Source organism: Bos indicus x Bos taurus, chromosome 6, assembly GCF_003369695.1.
Source record: "Bos indicus x Bos taurus breed Angus x Brahman F1 hybrid chromosome 6, Bos_hybrid_MaternalHap_v2.0, whole genome shotgun sequence".
NCBI classification, from domain to species: Eukaryota; Metazoa; Chordata; class Mammalia; order Artiodactyla; family Bovidae; genus Bos; species Bos indicus x Bos taurus.
This window is the reverse complement of record NC_040081.1, coordinates 36,313,424-36,331,756: the sequence shown is the minus strand read 5'-3', so window position 1 is coordinate 36,331,756 and position 18,333 is coordinate 36,313,424. Positions and strand designations below refer to the sequence as shown.

At 40.8% G+C, this 18,333-nt stretch overlaps 1 protein-coding gene across 4 annotated transcripts in view; it reads left to right on the top strand.

Moving 5' to 3' along the window:
* Window positions 1-18,333, top strand: part of HERC3 (HECT and RLD domain containing E3 ubiquitin protein ligase 3) — a 198,368-nt gene that overhangs the window by 101,884 nt on the left and 78,151 nt on the right. For all 4 annotated transcript variants that reach the window (XM_027544090.1, XM_027544087.1, XM_027544088.1 and 1 more), the window contains exons 4-10: window positions 1,599-1,758; window positions 7,236-7,312; window positions 8,436-8,657; window positions 10,228-10,319; window positions 11,854-11,984; window positions 12,557-12,717; window positions 15,190-15,266. In XM_027544090.1, the coding sequence (XP_027399891.1) occupies window positions 1,599-1,758; window positions 7,236-7,312; window positions 8,436-8,657; window positions 10,228-10,319; window positions 11,854-11,984; window positions 12,557-12,717; window positions 15,190-15,266 (920 nt within the window). The remainder of the gene's footprint in view (window positions 1-1,598; window positions 1,759-7,235; window positions 7,313-8,435; window positions 8,658-10,227; window positions 10,320-11,853; window positions 11,985-12,556; window positions 12,718-15,189; window positions 15,267-18,333) is intronic.

Here is an 18,333-nt window from a genome sequence, read left to right as displayed (position 1 = left end):
TGAGAACTTTACATCCCTGAAAATTGTTCTTTCCCCTCTCCTCTCAGATTTTTGGTTGGCTGTTGTTCTTGTTTAGTCGCTAAGTCATGTCCAATTCTTTTGTGATCCCATTAACTGCAGCCCATCAGGCTCCTCCATCCATGGGATTTCCTAGACAAGAATACTGGAGTGGGTTCCCATTTCTTTTTCTATGGGATCTTCCTGAGCCAGGGATCAAACCCATGTCTCCTGCATTGCCAGGCAGATTCTTTACCACTGAGCCACCAGGGAAGACCTTTTGGTTGGCTAGATATGAAATTCTCTGTTAGAAGTCATTTTCCTTTAGAATTATGAAGGCATTGCTCTAGTGTCTTTCTGGCTTTTATTATTGCTTCTGAGAAATACGATGCCATTCTGATCCCTGTTCAATTGTATATAAACTGTCCTTTCTAGAAAATTTTAGAATCTATTTTGATGTTGTGAAATTTCAGGCTGTAGTGTTCTGAAGTAGTTCTTCTTTTTAAAATTCAGTCCTTATTTTCTTTATTCTGAGGTTTTAAATCAATCTTTTCAATGTGAAACTCATGTTTTTCAGTTATGAGCAATCCTGTCTTTGAAAATTTCTACTTTGTTTTTTTCCATTCTGTTTTGGGGATTCTTATTTTTCCATTGTTGAGATTCTTGAAATAGTCTCATTTCTTTCTTCTTTTTCCACCTGTTTTGCTCTTTGACTTCTTGTTCTATTTCTTAGAAAATTTCAGTTATTATTCCCCATCCTGCTCTGAAGCTTTTTCCTTTAAATTTGTGCTGTTATGTTTTCATTTTCCAAGGTAATTTTGTTTGTTTTCTGAAGGTTGGAATCTTCTTGTCTTATATTGCTAATGATCTAAAGATTTTTTTTTCCTGTTCCTTGCTTGATCATTTTCTTCAGAGTTTCCTTCCTTCTGTTTTCTTTGCTATTTAACTTTTATGTTAAATTGTCTTCACATACATGATTGTCCTTGTCCAGCCTTTTCTTTTTAAAAGTGAGGTACTAAAATGTAAGCAGAACAGTGTACGGGCAAGTTTCGTTAACTAGTGGGAAGCGGGACATTTCCTAGGGGGATCCAGGATTGCCAGTAGCTGTGGGTCTTTTCTTTTGGGCCTGAGAAACTTTCTCAGTTTTCTCAGAGAAATCCTCCTGGCTAGATATATAGACAGATTTGTGTTACAGAACAGAGGAGAGAAGAGTGTTTTTGTGGATGGGGAAGGGCTCATTGCTCCCAGGCAGACTCTCCCTCAGTCCCACTGCTTTTAGTAAGAAGCCTCACTTCTATTTACACTGAGTCTTCTCTGGTTCCACACCTCCAAATACTGAACCTTTAAGGCATCTCTCTAGGGAGAAGCACCAGACACCGGAGAGAACATCTGGAGTGTGGACACTGCTCCAGGTCTGTGTGCCACCTAGTGTAACTGGGGTCTGGATCAACAGCTTTCAGAAACGTAGGAAATTTATATTCTCTATACAGATGTACTGGTTCTCTTTGAAAAACGCAACTGCCTAGGATGCTAATTCTGTGTAATTCCTATTTCTGGGCTTTACATTTTCCTCCTTTGATTTTTTTTTGTTTTTTTTTCAGAGCAAATTGGAGCTTTGGCAGATCAGCACATTGTCCATGTGGCATGTGGCGAGTCTCACAGTCTGGCCCTCAGTGACCAGGGCCAGCTGTTTTCCTGGGGTGCAGGTAGTGATGGGCAGCTGGGACTCATGACTATTGAGGATTCTGTGGCAGTACCCAGGTAAGAATGTCAGTTACTGTAAAGGTTATTTCCTGCTAGTTTCTTTGTTAGACTCCTTGGTTTGGGTTCTGCTTTCTTCTTTAATTAATAATTGTTGTTTCCTTTGAGTCACTGTCATGACTTATACTGTTACAACACTTGTCCCCAGAATTGTTATTGTAGAAGTGTTTGAAAGTGAAAGTTGCTTAGCTATGTCTGATTCTGCGAGCCCATGGACTACACAGTCCATGAAATTCTCCAGGCCAGAATACTGGAGTGGGTAGCCTTTCCCTTCACCAGAGGATCTTCCCAACCCAGGGATCGAACCTAGGTCTCCCGAGTTGCAGGAGGATTCTTTAGCTGAGCCACAAGGGAAGTATGATAGAAGTGTTTATCTCCAGTTAAAAAATGTGCTTTGTTTGGGAACTATACTTCATTTATTCCAATAGCCTGTTGCTGGTAGTGTTTGGAGCTCATTAAATGTTTGAATTAAAAAACCTCTTTTTACATGCTGCACTTATTAACCTTTAACTTAAAATTGCAAGCCTAAATCAATTATTCGGTTAGACGCTTTAAAGTTCAGTCACAAAGCTGACCTGTTACTCTTTAATAATAGGCCAAATTACCTTCAGCATTATCAACAGCAAATATACCAAATATACATAAGTTCTTTAACACAGAAGTACTAATACAATGGTTTTTAGTCCCTTAAGTATTTACTTAATTCTAAATCTTAGATGAAGGGCTTTACCGGTGGCTCAGTGGTAAAGAATCCATCTGCCAATGCAGGAGACTCAAGTCTGATCCCTGGGGCAGGAAGATCCTCTGGAAAAGGAAATGGTAACCCACTCCAGTATCCTTGCTTGGAGAATCCCATGAACTGAGGAGCCTGGCGGGCTACAGTCCATGAGGTCACAAAAGAGTCAGACACCACTTAGCGACTAAACAACAACAAAATCTTAGATGATTTGGCTAAGTATCTAACAGATGCTTCACCACTAAGAAAATGTCTATAGTATTGAAGTTACTCTCAAGTGGACATTTGGGGGTGGCGTCTCTGTTTGTTGAGGGTTCTTAATGATCAAAGAGGCCACTGGTTTAAATCCTTCATTTAATTGCTATTCCTTTGTACTTCAAATGTACAACGTTCTCCTGTTGCAGTACTAGTCACATTCATTGCAATTTTTAATTTAATAACTAATTTTGGTACAAAGCTGGGAGCTCTTGATGCCAGGAGAACTGGATTGTTTATTTTAGCATCACCATTGCTGAAGGTGCTCTAGCATGTGCATTGCTCAGTATAGGTCTGGTTAATAAATGGCCTCTCCTTCCCTGCCCAAGTATTGTCCCTTTTAAAGCACAGTACATTCTCCCTCCTCCTCTGCTTTGCCCTTCTTAGATTTTTGTGTCTTTAATCAAAAGCTGTTTTAGGGAAAAGAGAAACACAGAGGTAAGAGTAATTTGATTCATTTCCTGAGTTAGAACAGGTAATGTCTTGGGTTCATTACTTTTAAAAATTAATTTAATTTTGGGAGAAGAGGGTGAGTGGAAATATAAAAAAAGGGATGGCTTATTTTAGTGAAATTGCATGTAATATTAAGGAAAAGATTTATAACATTCATGACAAAAATATTTGTTGAACAAATACTCAAGTCATTATTGGCATTTCATTTCAAAAAATGAAGTAGTCTGTGTTACAGTAGCAATTTATTATTATTTCTATTCAGTTCAGTTCAGTCACTCAGTCGTGTCCTACTCTTTGCGACCCCATGAATCGCAGCACGCCAGGCCTCCCTGTCCATCACCAACTCCCGGAGTTCACTCAGACTCATGTCCATCGAGTCAGTGATGCCATCCAGCCATCTCATCCTCTGTCGTCCCCTTCTCCTCCTGCCCCCAATCTCTCCCAGCATAAGAGTCTTTTCCAGTGAGTCAACTCTTCGTATGAGGTGGCCGAAGTACTGGAGTTTCAGCCTTAGCATCATTCCTTCCAAAGAAATCCCAGGGCTGATCTCTTTCAGAATGGACTGGTTGGATCTCCTTGCAGTCCAAGGGACTCTCAAGAGTCTTCTCCAACACCACAGTTCAAAAGCATCAATTCTTCGTTGCTCAGCTTTATTCACAGTCCAACTCTCACATCCATACATGACCACTGGAAAAACCATAGCCTTGACTAGACAGACCTTTGTTGGCAAAGTAATGTCTCTGCTTTTCAATATGCTATCTAGGTTGGTCATAACTTTCCTTCCAAGGAGTAAGCATCTTTTAATTTCATGGCTGCAGTCACCATCTGTGGTGATTTTGGAGCCCAGAAAATAAAGTCTGCCACTGTTTCCACTGTTTCCCCATCTATTTCCCATGAAGTGATGGGACCAGATGCCATGATCTTTGTTTTCTGAATGTTGAGCTTTAAGCCAACTTTTTCACTCTCCACTTTCACTTTCATCAAGAGGCTTTTTAGTTCTTCTTCACTTTCTGCCATTATTTCTATTAGTTATGCCTAAATTATGGATGATTTCTGAGGCTTTAGTTTGTATAAAATTTTATAAGTTAATTAAGATAAATTTATCAATTCCTATCTTAGTATTGTGGAAAGTAACATAGCTTTGATGTCAGACAGCCTCAGATTCCAGTATTGGCTCTATTTGTATTAGGTGAGTTGCTTTGGACAAATTGTTTTAACTTATCTGAGCCTCAGTTTCCTAACTTAAAAGTGAAATTATATAGTATTGTATACCTTTACCAAGTTGTTGGGAGGATGGAGTAAGATGAGTAGGTAAAACACAGTGTATGCTTGTGCATATATATCCTTTTCTCCATCTTATGGTACAATTTCTTATTGTCTTTTTTCTTTTGTAACTGTGATTATGAAGGTTGTGATAAGGGTAATGGTGACCCATAAAGGGAGAAGTGTGGGGAATTTGATTGGAAACTGGCCAGGAAAAGGACTCTTTTTGCATAAAGTTCTGAAACATTGGTCCCTAAGACAGGATGACTTTTTTCAGTTTTAAAAAATAGTGGGTTTCTGGGCTTCCCTGGTGGCTCAGTGGTAAAGAACCTGCCTGCTAGTGCAGGAGACAAGGATTCGATCCCTAGTCTGGGAAGATCCCACATCTGCAGAGCAACTAAGCCCCTGTGCTACTACTGTTGAGCCTGTGCTCTAGAGCCTGGGGGTCACAGCTGTTGAACCCATGCATGTCCTAGAACCTGTGCTCCGCAACAGGAGAAGCCACCGCAGTAAGAAGCCTCCACACTGCGACTGGAGAGTAGCCCCTGCTGGCCCCAACCAGGGAGGACCCAGCACAGCCATAAATAAAATAAATATTTTTTAAAAATAGTGGAATTCTACAAGCTATTGATATACGCAGCGAAAAAATTGCTGTGTATATATTAAATGGTCAAGGAATTATTCTGAGTGAAAAAGAACCCAATCCTAAAAAGGCTACCTACTATATGATTGCATTTACATAACATTCTTGAAGTGACAACATTTTGGAAATGGCGGGTAGAATAATGATTGCCAGGGGCTATGATGGAGGAGGGGAGGGGTGGTTGTAAACATGAGGAATCCTTGTGTTAGAAACGTTGAATATGGTGGTGGATGCATGAGCCTACGTAGGTGACAGAAATACTGCAAACACAGAAATAAGTACAAATAAAACTGGGGACAAAGAAGTGAGATTGGTAGTTTGTATTTTTGTCAGTATCCCTGTTATGATTTTTTTTTTCTATAGTTTTGCAAGATATCATCACTGGGGGAGACTGGATAAAGCCTGCAAGGGATCTCTGTATTATTTCTTACAGCTGCGTGTGAATTTACAATTATCTCCATAAAAAAATAGTTGGGTTCTATTTGGTACTAAATGTATATGTGGACTCTATGAACTTTTTTTATATCTGAGAAAATAAACTGTTAAAGCAACATTTACCTGTTACTCTAAATAACCCCCGACTTCCCTGTTGGACATCTATCTTGTAAAATGCCCCTCTGAATCTTTTGTTCCCATGAAATACACTTAATGAAGAGGAACATGGCAACCTATGAATTTATTAAAATAGGAAACAGGAGATATTTCTCAGGCTGTCAAACTCTATTGGGCAGTGCCAGACATTTTTTTCACTTAATTCTCACCACAACCCTGTGAATAGGTACTGTTCTTATCTGTTTCCCATAAGCAAGCAGAGGATTGAGTTTTAAAAAGTGGTCATATGATCTTCCTCTTTACCATCCTAGGGAATCAAGAGTTTTAGAAGCATTGCCCTTAGTAATTTTTAAAAATTGTGGCAAAATACACATAACATAAAATTTACCATCTTGGGCTTCCTTGGAGGCTCAGTGGTAAGGAATCCACTGAGTGGAAGAATCTACATGGCATGGAGCAGCTAAGCCCATGGGCCACACCTACTGAGCCTGTGCTTTAGAGCCCAGGAACCGCAACTACTGAGCCCATGCACTGTAAGTACTGAAGTCTATGCGTCTAGAGCCCATGCTCTGCAATAAGAGAGGCCACTGTAATGAGAAGCCCATGAAAGGCTATGAAGAGTAGCCCCTGTTCACTGCAAGTAGAGAAGAGTTCTCGCAGCAACAAAGACCCAACACAGCCAAAAACACATAAAAAATCAAAAGAATTTATCATCCTAACCATTTTAAGTGTACAGTTTAGTAGTGTTAGGTGTATTCACACTGTTGTGTGACCAATTTCCAGACTGTTTTTCTTGTAGAAATAGAACTCTACACTCATTAAATGAAAACTCCTCATTTCTCTTCGTCTAGCCCCTGGCAGGCACCATTAGACTTTTGATTTGTATGAATTTGGCTAGTCTAGATAGGTCACGTAAATGAAACCATAGACCATTTCTCTTTTTGTTACTGGCTTGTTTCACTAGGCATAATTCCAGGTTTCATCCATGTTGTAACATGTGTCAGAATTTCCGTTCTTAAAGAGTGATGAATATTCCAGTGCATACATATTCCAAATGTATATGCCACATTTGTTTTTCTGGTCATCGGTTGATGGACAGTTGGGTTGCTTCCACCTTATAGCCTTTGTGAATAATGGTGCTATGAATGTGGGTGGACAAATCTCTCTTTGGGACCCTGCTTTCAGTTTACTTGGTTATATACCTGGAAGTGAGATTGCCAGATCATGCCATTGCTCTCATTTGAAAGCCATTTAGATATCAGCCGTGTTCTTAGGGTATGTCTTTGGCTGCTTACTCCTTTTGTCTCTGAATTGGAGATGACAAGGTAGAAATTAACACAGGGTTGTGGTAATGGGTTTAAGTGCAGAGCAGGGTTTCTTCCTTTTAAACGGTAACTACCAAAGATGCAGGAGGTTAGTGAAAGACTTAATAGAACTTTATCATGTAAGATCATATATTTGATTTTAAAAAGTGTTTTGTGAAACATGTTATTTATTACAACTATTTTATTTAGTTGGGAATATTTCCAATCATTGTGAATGCCCTTCTTAAAAGGAAAATCTTTTCTGTTTTAGGTTAATACAAAAGCTGAACCAGCAGACAATATTACAAGTTTCCTGTGGCAACTGGCATTGCTTGGCTCTTGCAGCTGGTAATGTAACATTAAAATCTATGCTAGTGTTGGGTTAATTTGGGAACCATTTCTCTTCGTATTTTAATGTGATGTTATGTAACCAGATACATTTAACTAGTTAAGGTCTATGCATTCCTGTTGGACAGCGACAGTTCTAAGATAGCCCTTGTGTAGCTCATACTTTTCTCAGGGTGTGGATGATGAAAAAGATGGTTATCACTGCTGTTCCACCTCTCTCGGGGAAAATCAGCAGGAGGCAAGACTGTTCATCAGTGTACTTGAACAGAGGATTGGTTTTTCTTAGCTACAACTCATATGGCTATTCCACCATGCTGCTGCTGCTGCTGCTGAGTCGCTTCAGTCGTGTCCGACTCTGTGCGACCCCATAGACAGCAGCCCACCAGGCTCCCCTGTCCCTGGGATTCTCCAGGCAAGAACACTGGAGTGGGTTGCCATTTCCTTTTCCAATGCATAAAAGTGAAAAGTGAAAATGAAGTCGCTCAGTTGTGTCCGACTCTAGCAACCCCATGGACTGCAGCCCACCGGGCTCCTCCATCCATGGGATTTGCCAGGCAAAAGTACTGGAGTGGGGTGCCATTGCCTTCTCCATATTCCACCATAAAGCACCCAAATAAATGAAGAAGGTGAAGTTAGAAAAACCTAAGCCAACATGTGCTGCTATATTCTGTTAGGATAAATTTGTGGGGAAGTCAGTACTAACACGTCCTGCTTGGTTCTCTGTGGTGTTGTCCAGGTCATAGCTGGACCCTGTGAAGTTCCGGTCTCTTGTAGTCCTGGTATGGTCAGAACTACTTCCCTTTGCTTAGTGGATCTAAGCCTGATAATTGGCCTATTCAACACTGAACTGATTTAAACATTTAGTTTTTCCTTTGCGTAAATATTAATAGCCTTTGAAGGGTGTTAATCTCTGTGTTGTCATGACAAGTGGGAGTTCTGATTGTGAGAGTCTCACACCATGCAGTGTGTCTGCTTCCTTGCTCTTGGGTATGTGTTGTGGTGGGGGGTGGGGTGGGCAACTAACAAATGAGCCCTACGGGAACTCCATTGTTCTAATAAGTTTATATTTGTGAATGAAACTTGTATCTTTCTGGTAATACCAGTTATCTTCTTCTGATTTCAGATGGCCAGTTCTTCACGTGGGGGAGAAACAGCCATGGGCAGTTGGGCCTGGGGAAGGAGTTCCCTTCCCAAGCCAGTCCACAGAGGGTGAGGTCCCTGGAGGGGATCCCGCTGGCGCAGGTGGTCGCAGGAGGGGCCCACAGCTTTGCCCTGTCACTCTCAGGAGCTGTATTTGGCTGGGGGATGAATAATGCAGGGCAGCTCGGGCTCAGTGATGAGAAAGGTGGGTGAAGTCTTCACGTGGCCCTCTTAACTTCATTTGTTTAGTATGTGCTTCCCGAGGAGCTTCTGTGTCCTCGCCCTGTGTCAGGCACTGAGGGTGCAGCAAGAACCAAAACAGATAATACCCTTGACTTAGTGGAGACTGCATGCTAATGGGCAGACACAGACAACAAACCAGTATGTGTACAGTGGAAACAGTGACAGATTTTGTTTTCTTGGGCTCCAAAATCACTGTGGATGGTGACTGCAGCCATGAAATTAAAAGACGCTTACTCCTAGGAAGGAAAGTTACGACCAACCTAGACAGCATATTAAAAAGCAGAGACATTACTCTGCTGACAAAGGTCCATCTAGTCAAAGCTGTGGTTTTTCCAGTAGTCATGTATGGACGTGAGAGTTGGACCGTAAAGAAGGCTGAGCACTGAAGAATTAATGCTTTTGAACTGTGGTGTTGGAGAAGACTCTTGAGACTCCCTTTGACAGCAAAGAGATCAAACCAGTCAATTGTAAAGGAAATCAACCCTGAATATTCATTGGAAGGACTGATGCTGAAGCTCCAATACTTTGGCCACCTGAGGCGAAGAACTGAGTCATTGGAAAAGACTCTGATGCTGGGAAAGATTGAAGGCAGGGGGAGAAGGGGGTGACAGAGGATGAGATGGTTAGATGGCATCACTGACTCAATGGACATGAGTTTGAGCAAGCTCCAGGAGCTGGTGAAGGACAGGGAACCTGGCATGCTGCAGTCCATGGGGTCTCAAGGAGTCAGACAGGACTGAGCATCTGAACAGCAACAAATGTATGCAGTATGTCAGAGGCTTTGAGAGGAAAGTTTCCTATTTTATATAAGGTACCCAGGGAGGGCCTCTTGAATAAGGTGTTCAGCAGAGCCCTGTAGGAAGTCCAGTAGAAGAGGAGGTATTTAGAGGAGCTGGGTGAAAACTGTTCCAGTCAGAGGCAACAGGGTGTGCAGAGGCTCTGATGTGGGAGGAATCATGGTAGGCTTGGGGATGCGATGAGCAGGAAGAGGAGTACAAAGCTGGAGCTCTGAGAGGAAGGGAGGCCCTGCAGTGTAGGGCCTGGAAGGACAAGGTAAGGATTTTGGCTTCTCTCAGTGAAAAAGGAAGACACTGAGGGTGTTGAGAACAGTAATCTGACTTGACTTTGCCTAGAATCGGTCCACGGGGAAGCTAGAAGACCACTTTGGAGGCTGTGGGAATAAAGATGGATTTTCAATATATTCTGAAGGTGGGGCCAGTTGGTTTTCCTCATTGTTGGATGTATTTTGAAATAAAGAGAGGAAAAAGTGGAAGGGTAAAGCTGCATTTATGAAATGAGGAAAACTGTATGGGGAAGTAGGGAGGAAGGTGGGCAGAGTTGGGGATTGTGGGGAATTAGGCTTTAAATATGTTAAAAATGAGATGTCTATTAGACATCCAAGTGGAGGTTCAGGCAGCAAGCTGAAGAGGAGAATCAGGAATCAGGGGGCCCAAAATTGAGGCTAAAAGAACTGTGCATATTTCATCTCAAAGACAGATGATACTGACTTTTTGATATTTCTCTTTTTCTAGATCGAGAGTCTCCTTGCCATGTGAAGCTCCTGCGAACACAGAAAGTCGTCTATATCAGTTGTGGAGAAGAACATACAGCAGTTCTTACAAAAGTAAGGAACTTCAGTATTCTGGTTTGTTCTGTGGTACTTTTATAATAAGGATGAGTATCATTACTTGATTATTTTTGATAAGGTCTTTTATAGAGAGTAGGAATAGTGTATAAACATAAAAATAGTTCAATATATATAACCTTGAAATACATATAGAAATATTCTGTGTTCCTAAGCTGGAATCAACATTGCAGGTAGAGATACCAATAACCTCAGATATGCAGATGATACTATGCTTATGGCAGAAAGTGAAGAGTGAGTAAACAGCCTCTTGATGAAGGTGAAAGAGGAGAGTGAAAAAACTGTCTTAAAACTCAGCATTAAAAAAATGAAGATCATGGCATCTGGTTCTATCACTTCATGGTAAATAGATGGGGATACAATGGAAACAGTGAGAAACTTTATTTTTTGGGGCTCCAAAATCACTGTGGATGATGACTACAGCCATGAAATTAAAAGATACTTGCTCCTTGAAAGAAAAGCGATGACAAACCTAGACAGCATATTAAAAAGCAGAGATATTACTTTGCCAACAAAGATCCATCTAGTCAAAGCTATGGTTTTTCCAGTAGTCATGTATGCATGTGAGAGTTGGACCATAAATAAAGCTGGGCACCGAAGAATTGATGCCTTCCAACTGTCGTGCTGAAGAAGACTCTTGAGAGACTCCCTTTGACAGCAGAGAGATCAAACCAGTCAATTGTAAAGGAAATCAATCCTGAATATTCATTGGAAGGACTGATGCTGAAGCTGAAGCTCCAATACTTTGACCACCTCATGGGAAGAGCCAAATCATCGGAAAAGATCCTGATGCTGGCAACGACTGAAGGCAGGGTGAGATGGTTGGATGGCATCACTGACTCAATGAACATGAGTTTGAGCAAACCCTGGAAAATGGTGAAGGATAGGGAAGCTTGGAGGGCAGCAGTCCATGGGGTCACAAAGAATTGGACCTGACTGAGCGACTGAATGACGAAAAAAGAAAGAGCAATGTAATTAATGTTTTAAAATTATTCAACCTATTTCTTTTGCTTCTAAGACAGTCACATCTGGAGAGAATGAAAAAGTATTTTTGTGTTGAACAAACTGTTAAAGATTTACTTTAATAAAATGCTTTAGTATTTGTAAGTACAGCTGCTAAAAAAAATCTTAGGAGTCTGTGGAGTATGTAATTTCTTACATATGAATGGTCATGTAAAGTTCATCTCATTTCACCTACCTTTTTCTTCTTTTTTTGTATTCCTGTTTATTAACATTGTTGTACTTTTAAACTACATTTAAAATTTATATATAGATGACACACATTCCCTTGAGCAATACTGTCTTTGTTCCATAAAGATGTAGTCTTAAATTCTTTTTTAAAAATTCTCTTTTATATTTAGAGAACATTCCAAAGAAGTGATTTGTCTAAGAGTCAAGTGGGCATAGTGTTCTTGTACAGACTGTTGTGATATTAATGTTGTATACAGAAGTTAGAGGAGTGTATCCAAACTCAGAGACACAGTGCACTTATGTGGTGTTTGCTCCTTGTTAGAGTGGAGGTGTGTTTACCTTTGGTGCTGGTTCCTGTGGGCAACTTGGACATGATTCTATGAATGATGAGGTCAACCCAAGAAGAGTTCTGGAGCTGATGGGCAGTGAAGTCACTCAAATTGCTTGTGGCAGGTGAGTGCTCCTAAGAACTTCCTTAGATCTATTAAGACTCAGAAATGGATCTTGTCTTTGTAGTGATGTGGCTACTCCTAACCAGTGTTGTTTTAAGAAATCAACTGCATGCATACCTATGGTGAAAATTTGGAGAGAGTTCAATCTGAGCGGGGTGTGGCAAGGAAGGGTTTTAGAGAAGCAGAGCTACATGGGGCCAGTATAGTTCTTTGGGGATAAAGAATAGCATGACATGAGGGAGACATGTAGAAAGGAAAGTGAGAGAGCCTCAAAGAAATCTTGGAAATTTTGCTGATTTTCCCCACCTCTTTCTGTTCATCCCCAATGCAGTAGGCCCTTAAACTCTTTCCAGGTCTTATCACCATCCCAATGACCTAGGGTATCAGTGAAGGGCAGTATTATGAAGATCCAGGACTGCAAAAATAAGCACATGTAAACATGAGGGGGCAGGCTTCTGGGGTCTCCTGTAGGAATTGCTGTGCTCACGTATGGTTGTTAAAAGTCAGTGTGTGTATTCATTCATTATCAGTAGAAACAATGCTGTTGGGTTAATTCACATTGTTTTCCCCTAGACAACACACCCTAGCCTTTGTGCCTTCTTCTGGACTCATCTATGCATTTGGTTGTGGAGCCAGAGGTCAGTTAGGAACTGGACACACTTGTAACGTCAAGTGCCCTTCTCCTGTGAAAGGTTACTGGGCTGCCCACAGTGGCCAGCTTTCAGCCAGAGCTGGTAAGAGTGATGCTTATTGGAATTTAATGGTGTTTTAAGTGCTAAAAACACTTGTTATAGAACATGTATTATTTTATTTTTTAACCTTGAGGTCTTTTGGAGGGAATAAATACAAGATATTCTAAAAGTCAACAAATACTTGAGCACTTACTAACTACAGTTGAGATTCTAGAGAATAAAGCAAAAATTCTATTTTGGCCATAAGGATTTTGATTGTGGTGTATCCATTTTATTTACTATTGTTGCTGATAATGAAAGTTCATATTTATTGAAGGCTTAACCAAGTTCCATTACCATGCTAAGCACTGAAAACAACCTTAAAAACTAGTAGTTATTATCCCCATGTTGGAGAGGAGGAAACTGAATCTTATGGAGGTTAAGTAGCTTGCCCGAAATAATGTAGATTCTGGGAACAGAATTTAAACCCAGGCCTGCTTCTTTCTAAAACCTGTGTTCTTTTAAAAATTTTACAGTTTAAAAAAGTTGCACTCCATTTACAGGTATCACAAAATATTGGCTATATTCCCTGTGTTGTACAAAACATCCTTGTAGGCTATCTCACACTCAGTAGATTGTACCTAGCACCCCCCACAACTCTGTATTGCCCCTCCCCACACTGCCTGCCACTGGTGACCACTAGGTGGTTCTCTGTGAACTTTAAAGCCAGTGCTTTTAATGCTTGAATTCTTGTTACCTTCCGTTTATGATTGCTATTTTGGTCACAATATGACATGATTTTTTTTCATGCCATTTCTATTTCTTAAAGAATAGTTAAGTAACACAGTGTTCATTTCACTGGAAATCAAAATAAGGCAGTTGTTCAGTAAGAGTGACTTGAAGCAATAAATCCAGAAGCTTAAATGGAGATGGAGAGTCATTACAAAGAACTGTGATTTAATAACTGATTTCGGTTTTGAAGTGGCACTATAAAGTGGCACAGTTATGGCTTAATCAGAATTTTAACAGTAACAACCATAAGTACCCTTCTGGAGTATGAGAAACTTAAGTACAGGGCGGGCCTCCCTGATAACCCGGTTGGTAAAGAATCCACCTGCGATGCAGGAGACCCCGGTTCAGAGTCATTTCCTGTTTGTAAACCTGGCATATAGCACAGGGTCTGGCACAAACTTTTCACTCAATAAATATTCATGGAATGAATATATGAGCATCTAAGAATGTAGTGGAACTTGAAATGTAAAATAAACAAGATTTTGTTTTGATCATGTTCCCCAAAGTGGAAAAATGGCTAGGTGTCCTCTTATCTATCATTTATAAATTTCTTTTTCTCTAAGGCATTGTACTCATGTTAGGGAAGCATATGTTTAAGAAATACACCAATTTTTAAAAACTCCAGTATGTAGGTTAATTTTAAACCACAAAGTTTTCAAAGTTTAATTACAGGATAAAACTTATAATGTTAAGTAGGTGAATTTTAATTTGTTATATAAATGCTGGTTTTAGGAACCTTCGTGGTAATTTGGGAGCACAGTGTTCAGGAGAGAGGAAGTTTGAAGTGTGTCTTAAGGGATGGTTTGGAGTTAGCCAGGTAGAGGACAATGGAGGGGTAGGCTGTGGTGAGTACCATGGAACTGCGGGTACCAGGAGCACCTTTCCATCATGCTCTAGGGGGCGCCATTCCTGGAGAACACAGTGTGCTCTGGGCGTGGTAGAAGGGACAGGCATGGAGCTATGCTGCCAAGTCGCTTCAGTCGTGTCCGACTCTGTGCGACCCCATGGACTGCAGCCTACCAGGCTTCTCCATCCATGGGATTCTCCAGGCAAGAACACTGGAGTGGGTTGCCATTTCCTTCTCCAGTGCATGAAAGTGGAAAGTGAAAGTGAAGTCACTCAGTCGTGTTTGACTCTTATCGACCCCATGGACTGCAGCCTACCAGGCTCCTCCATCCATGGGGTTTTCCAGGCAACAGTACTGGAGTGGGGTGCCATTGCCTTCTCCCATGGAGCTATGAGGTGCTGCTATTAGAGGAGCCATTAGAATTGAGTGAGACGGTGGTGTGAGAGTGTCGCTGTGGGCACAGTGAGATGGGAGGCAAAGCGGAAGCAGGACATGGAGGTCCATCCATCTGGTGAGCTTCATCTGGAAGTGGCTGCAGACCTCCACACTCAGATGCTGTAAGTGGTGTCTTAGCTGACGTTACGGTTTATAGTAGTGACTGTTTTAAACTTCAGTGTCATGACAGAGTTAGAATGAAAAAATAAAAACGAGGTCAGGACTAGCTGGCAGTTGGCAGGAGGAAGAGGGGGTTAGAGTGGAAGATACAGTTTTATATGTTTAGTTTTAACTGAGGTAGAAACAGTCCTGGGAAGAGAGCCAGGAGAGGAGGTTTTTTACTTCTCTGACATAATTAAATGGATAGGAAACCACTCGGAAACATATTTGGAATGTTAGAAAAGGGGATCAAGGAAAAAGTTTAATTGTTGAAAAACATGCTCTTGAAAATTTTTTGACAGATCGCTTTAAATATCATATTGTTAAGCAGATCTTCTCTGGAGGAGACCAGACTTTTGTACTTTGCTCCAAATATGAGGTAAAATTTTCTTTTGATTGGTATCTTGGGGGTGGAATAATGGTGAACCAATATTTATTTTAATAAATAATAATTACATGAGAGAAGCATTATTCTTTGTTTCTACCAATTTTATATTATTAAAATAAGCTGACAAAACTGAAGTAATCTCCATTTTATTTCCTTGAAGTGCCAATAATTTTCTTGGTATTTAATCACAGAGTTCTACTTTATAACTGAAAATTATTTATTTATATCTAGATGTGTCCCAAAAGAGATTTAAGGAGGCCTCAGAGAATTCATACTAACTTTGGGATTATTTGACTTTCTATTGTTTCCTTCCCTAAGTAGCAACAAATGCTAGGTATTTGAGAACTCACTGTGCTTGTTTGATGTGATTGAGTATATACTAAATATAAGAGATGCCATTCAGATATCCTTTATTATTTATCGTCTGCTTATAAAACCACACGAAAATTTCCCTCAGGTTGTCTCCTGCATCCCTGTGGTGGGCGAATGACATTCTCTTAGGGTTGGAGGTGGAAGAGAACGTGGGCTAAGTGTCTGTGCTGTTGTTCAGTTGCTAAGTTATGTCCGACTCTGCGACCAAGTGGACCTCAGCACACCAGGCTCCCCTGTCCTTCAGTATCTCCCAAAGTTTGCTCAGACTCATGCCTGTTGAGTCGGTGATGCTATCTGTGACAGGGCTTTAATTCATTCCCCTCTTTCTGGATGAGAAAAATCATTCTGAAATGAGCACCACAGGTTTGTTTCCTGTCCTCTACACCCTGCTGCTCTTACGCTTCTCTCCTCTCCCCCTCCCTTCCCTTCAAGCCCTGACCCTTCTTTTATTCAGTCAGCACTTGGGGAGGATTAGCCATATGTAGTGCATTGATCCTCATCCTCCCCTGGAGGAGCAGGGAAGGGCTGGTGGTGATGACAAAGGAATCAGAGTAGGTTGGGAAGAAAAATGAAGTTCTGTGGACACAAGGTGCCCTGTTAGTGCTGGAAACTCCCCATTACTCTGATACTGTGCCATCTCTCGACACATGATATCCTTGCCTTCTAGTCAGTATCGTTCTCTGACTTTGATAGAAAAGGTTGTGGTGGAGTCTGAGGCTGCAGGTTGGGTAGCTGATACTGACGTTAGATATTATCCAGGTCAGGATGCTGCAGAAGGTTCTGTTGAGTGCAGCCATCTGGACTGAGTTGGAGCTGTTGCCTCAGACCTATTTTAGGCCCAGCTTCAGTGCTTCACAGAGAAACCTTGAGAAAAGCTGAAACTAGTCTTCGTTTCTTTAACATGCCAATGAAGCAAAATATGAAAAGCCCTGAATCTTTGTAGGATAGTTACTTTGTGTCCACAAGTAGTACAGTCTGAAGTATTCCTTTCTCTAAGAAAGTGGTTTGATTAACCAACTTTAATTTTCCTGTGAAATTCAGCATAAAACTTAGTTTCATTCCTTTTATAAATATGGTATCTGATATATGTAGTTGAATTTTAAATTGAACTGTAATTAACATTGTTGGAACCGGAAAACAAAACATTGATGAGAAGGAAGTGAAAGTAGCATATTGTTGTAGAAACAGGGCAGGTTAAAGTTTAAACAACTGGAAGAGTGGTATGCATTAAATATGTAAGATAAAGAAAAAAGCAACTGAAAATAGAATATGACTTAGAAACGTATTGCTCTTTCTTATAAACACTGAAACCTGTACACTTTTATTTAAGCTATTAAGCCTAGGTATTTGTTTAGGTACAGAGATTGGTCAAAAAATGTGTTTACTCTGTTACCATGACATGAAGAATCTCTTAATGACCCAAGAAAAAGCATCTGTGTAGTGACATACTCCATTTTTATAAGACACTCTTAAGATTTACTTCAATTCAGTTCAGTCCTCAGTCGTGTCCGACACTTTGCGACCCCATGGACTGCGGCATGCCAGGCTTCCCTGTCCATCACCAACTCCCAGAGCCTACTCGAACTCATGTCCATTGAGTCAGTGATGCCATCCAACCATCTCATCCTCTGTTGTCCCCTTCTCCTCCCGCCTTCAATCTTTCCCAGCATAAGAGTCTTTTCCAATGAGTTGTTTCTTTGCATCAGGTGGCCAAAGTATTGGAGTTTCAGCTTCAGCATCAGTCCTTCCAATGAATATTCAGGACTGATTTCCTTTAGGATTGACTGTTTTGATCTCCTTGCAGTCCAAGGAACTCTCAAGAGTCTTCTCCAACACCACTGTTCAAAAGCATCAATTCTTCGGCGTTCAGCTTTCTTCACAGTCCAACTCTCACATCCATACATGACTACTGGAAAAACCATAGCTCTGACTAGACGGACCTTAGTTGGCAAAGTAATGTCTCTGCTTTTTAATAAGCTATCTAGGTTGGTCATAGCTTTTCTTCCAAGGAGCAAGCGTCTTTTAATTGCATGGCTGCAGTCACCATCTGCAGTGATTTTGGAGCCCCCCAAAATAAAGTCTGTCACTGTTTCCCCATCTATTTGCTATGAAGATGGGACCAGATGCCATGATCTTCGTTTTCTGAATGTTGAGTTTTAAGCCAACTTTTTCTCTTCTCTTTCACTTTCATCAAGAGGCTCTTGAGTTCTTTGCTTTCTGCCATAAGGGTGGTGTCATCTGCATATCTGAGGTTATTGATATTTCTCCCAGCAATCTTGATTCCAGCTTGTGCTTCATCCAGCCCGGCATTTCACATAATGTACTCTGCATATAAGTTAAATAAGCAGAGTGACAATATGCAGCGTTGATGTGCTTCTTTCCCGATTTGGAACCAGTCTGTTGTCCAGGTCTAACTGTTGCCTCCTGACCTGCATACAGATTTCTCAGGAGGCAGGTCAGGTGGTCTGGTATTCCCATCTCATTTAAGAATTTTCCACAGTTTGTTGTGATCCACACAAAGGCTTTGGTGTAGTCAATAAAGCAAAAGTAGATGTTTTTCTAGAACTCTTGCTTTTGCAATGATCCAGTGGATGTTGGCAATTTGATCTCTGGTTCCTCTGTCTTTTCTAAAACCAGCTTGAGCATCTGGAAGTTCACGGTTCATGTATTGTTGAAACCTGGCTTA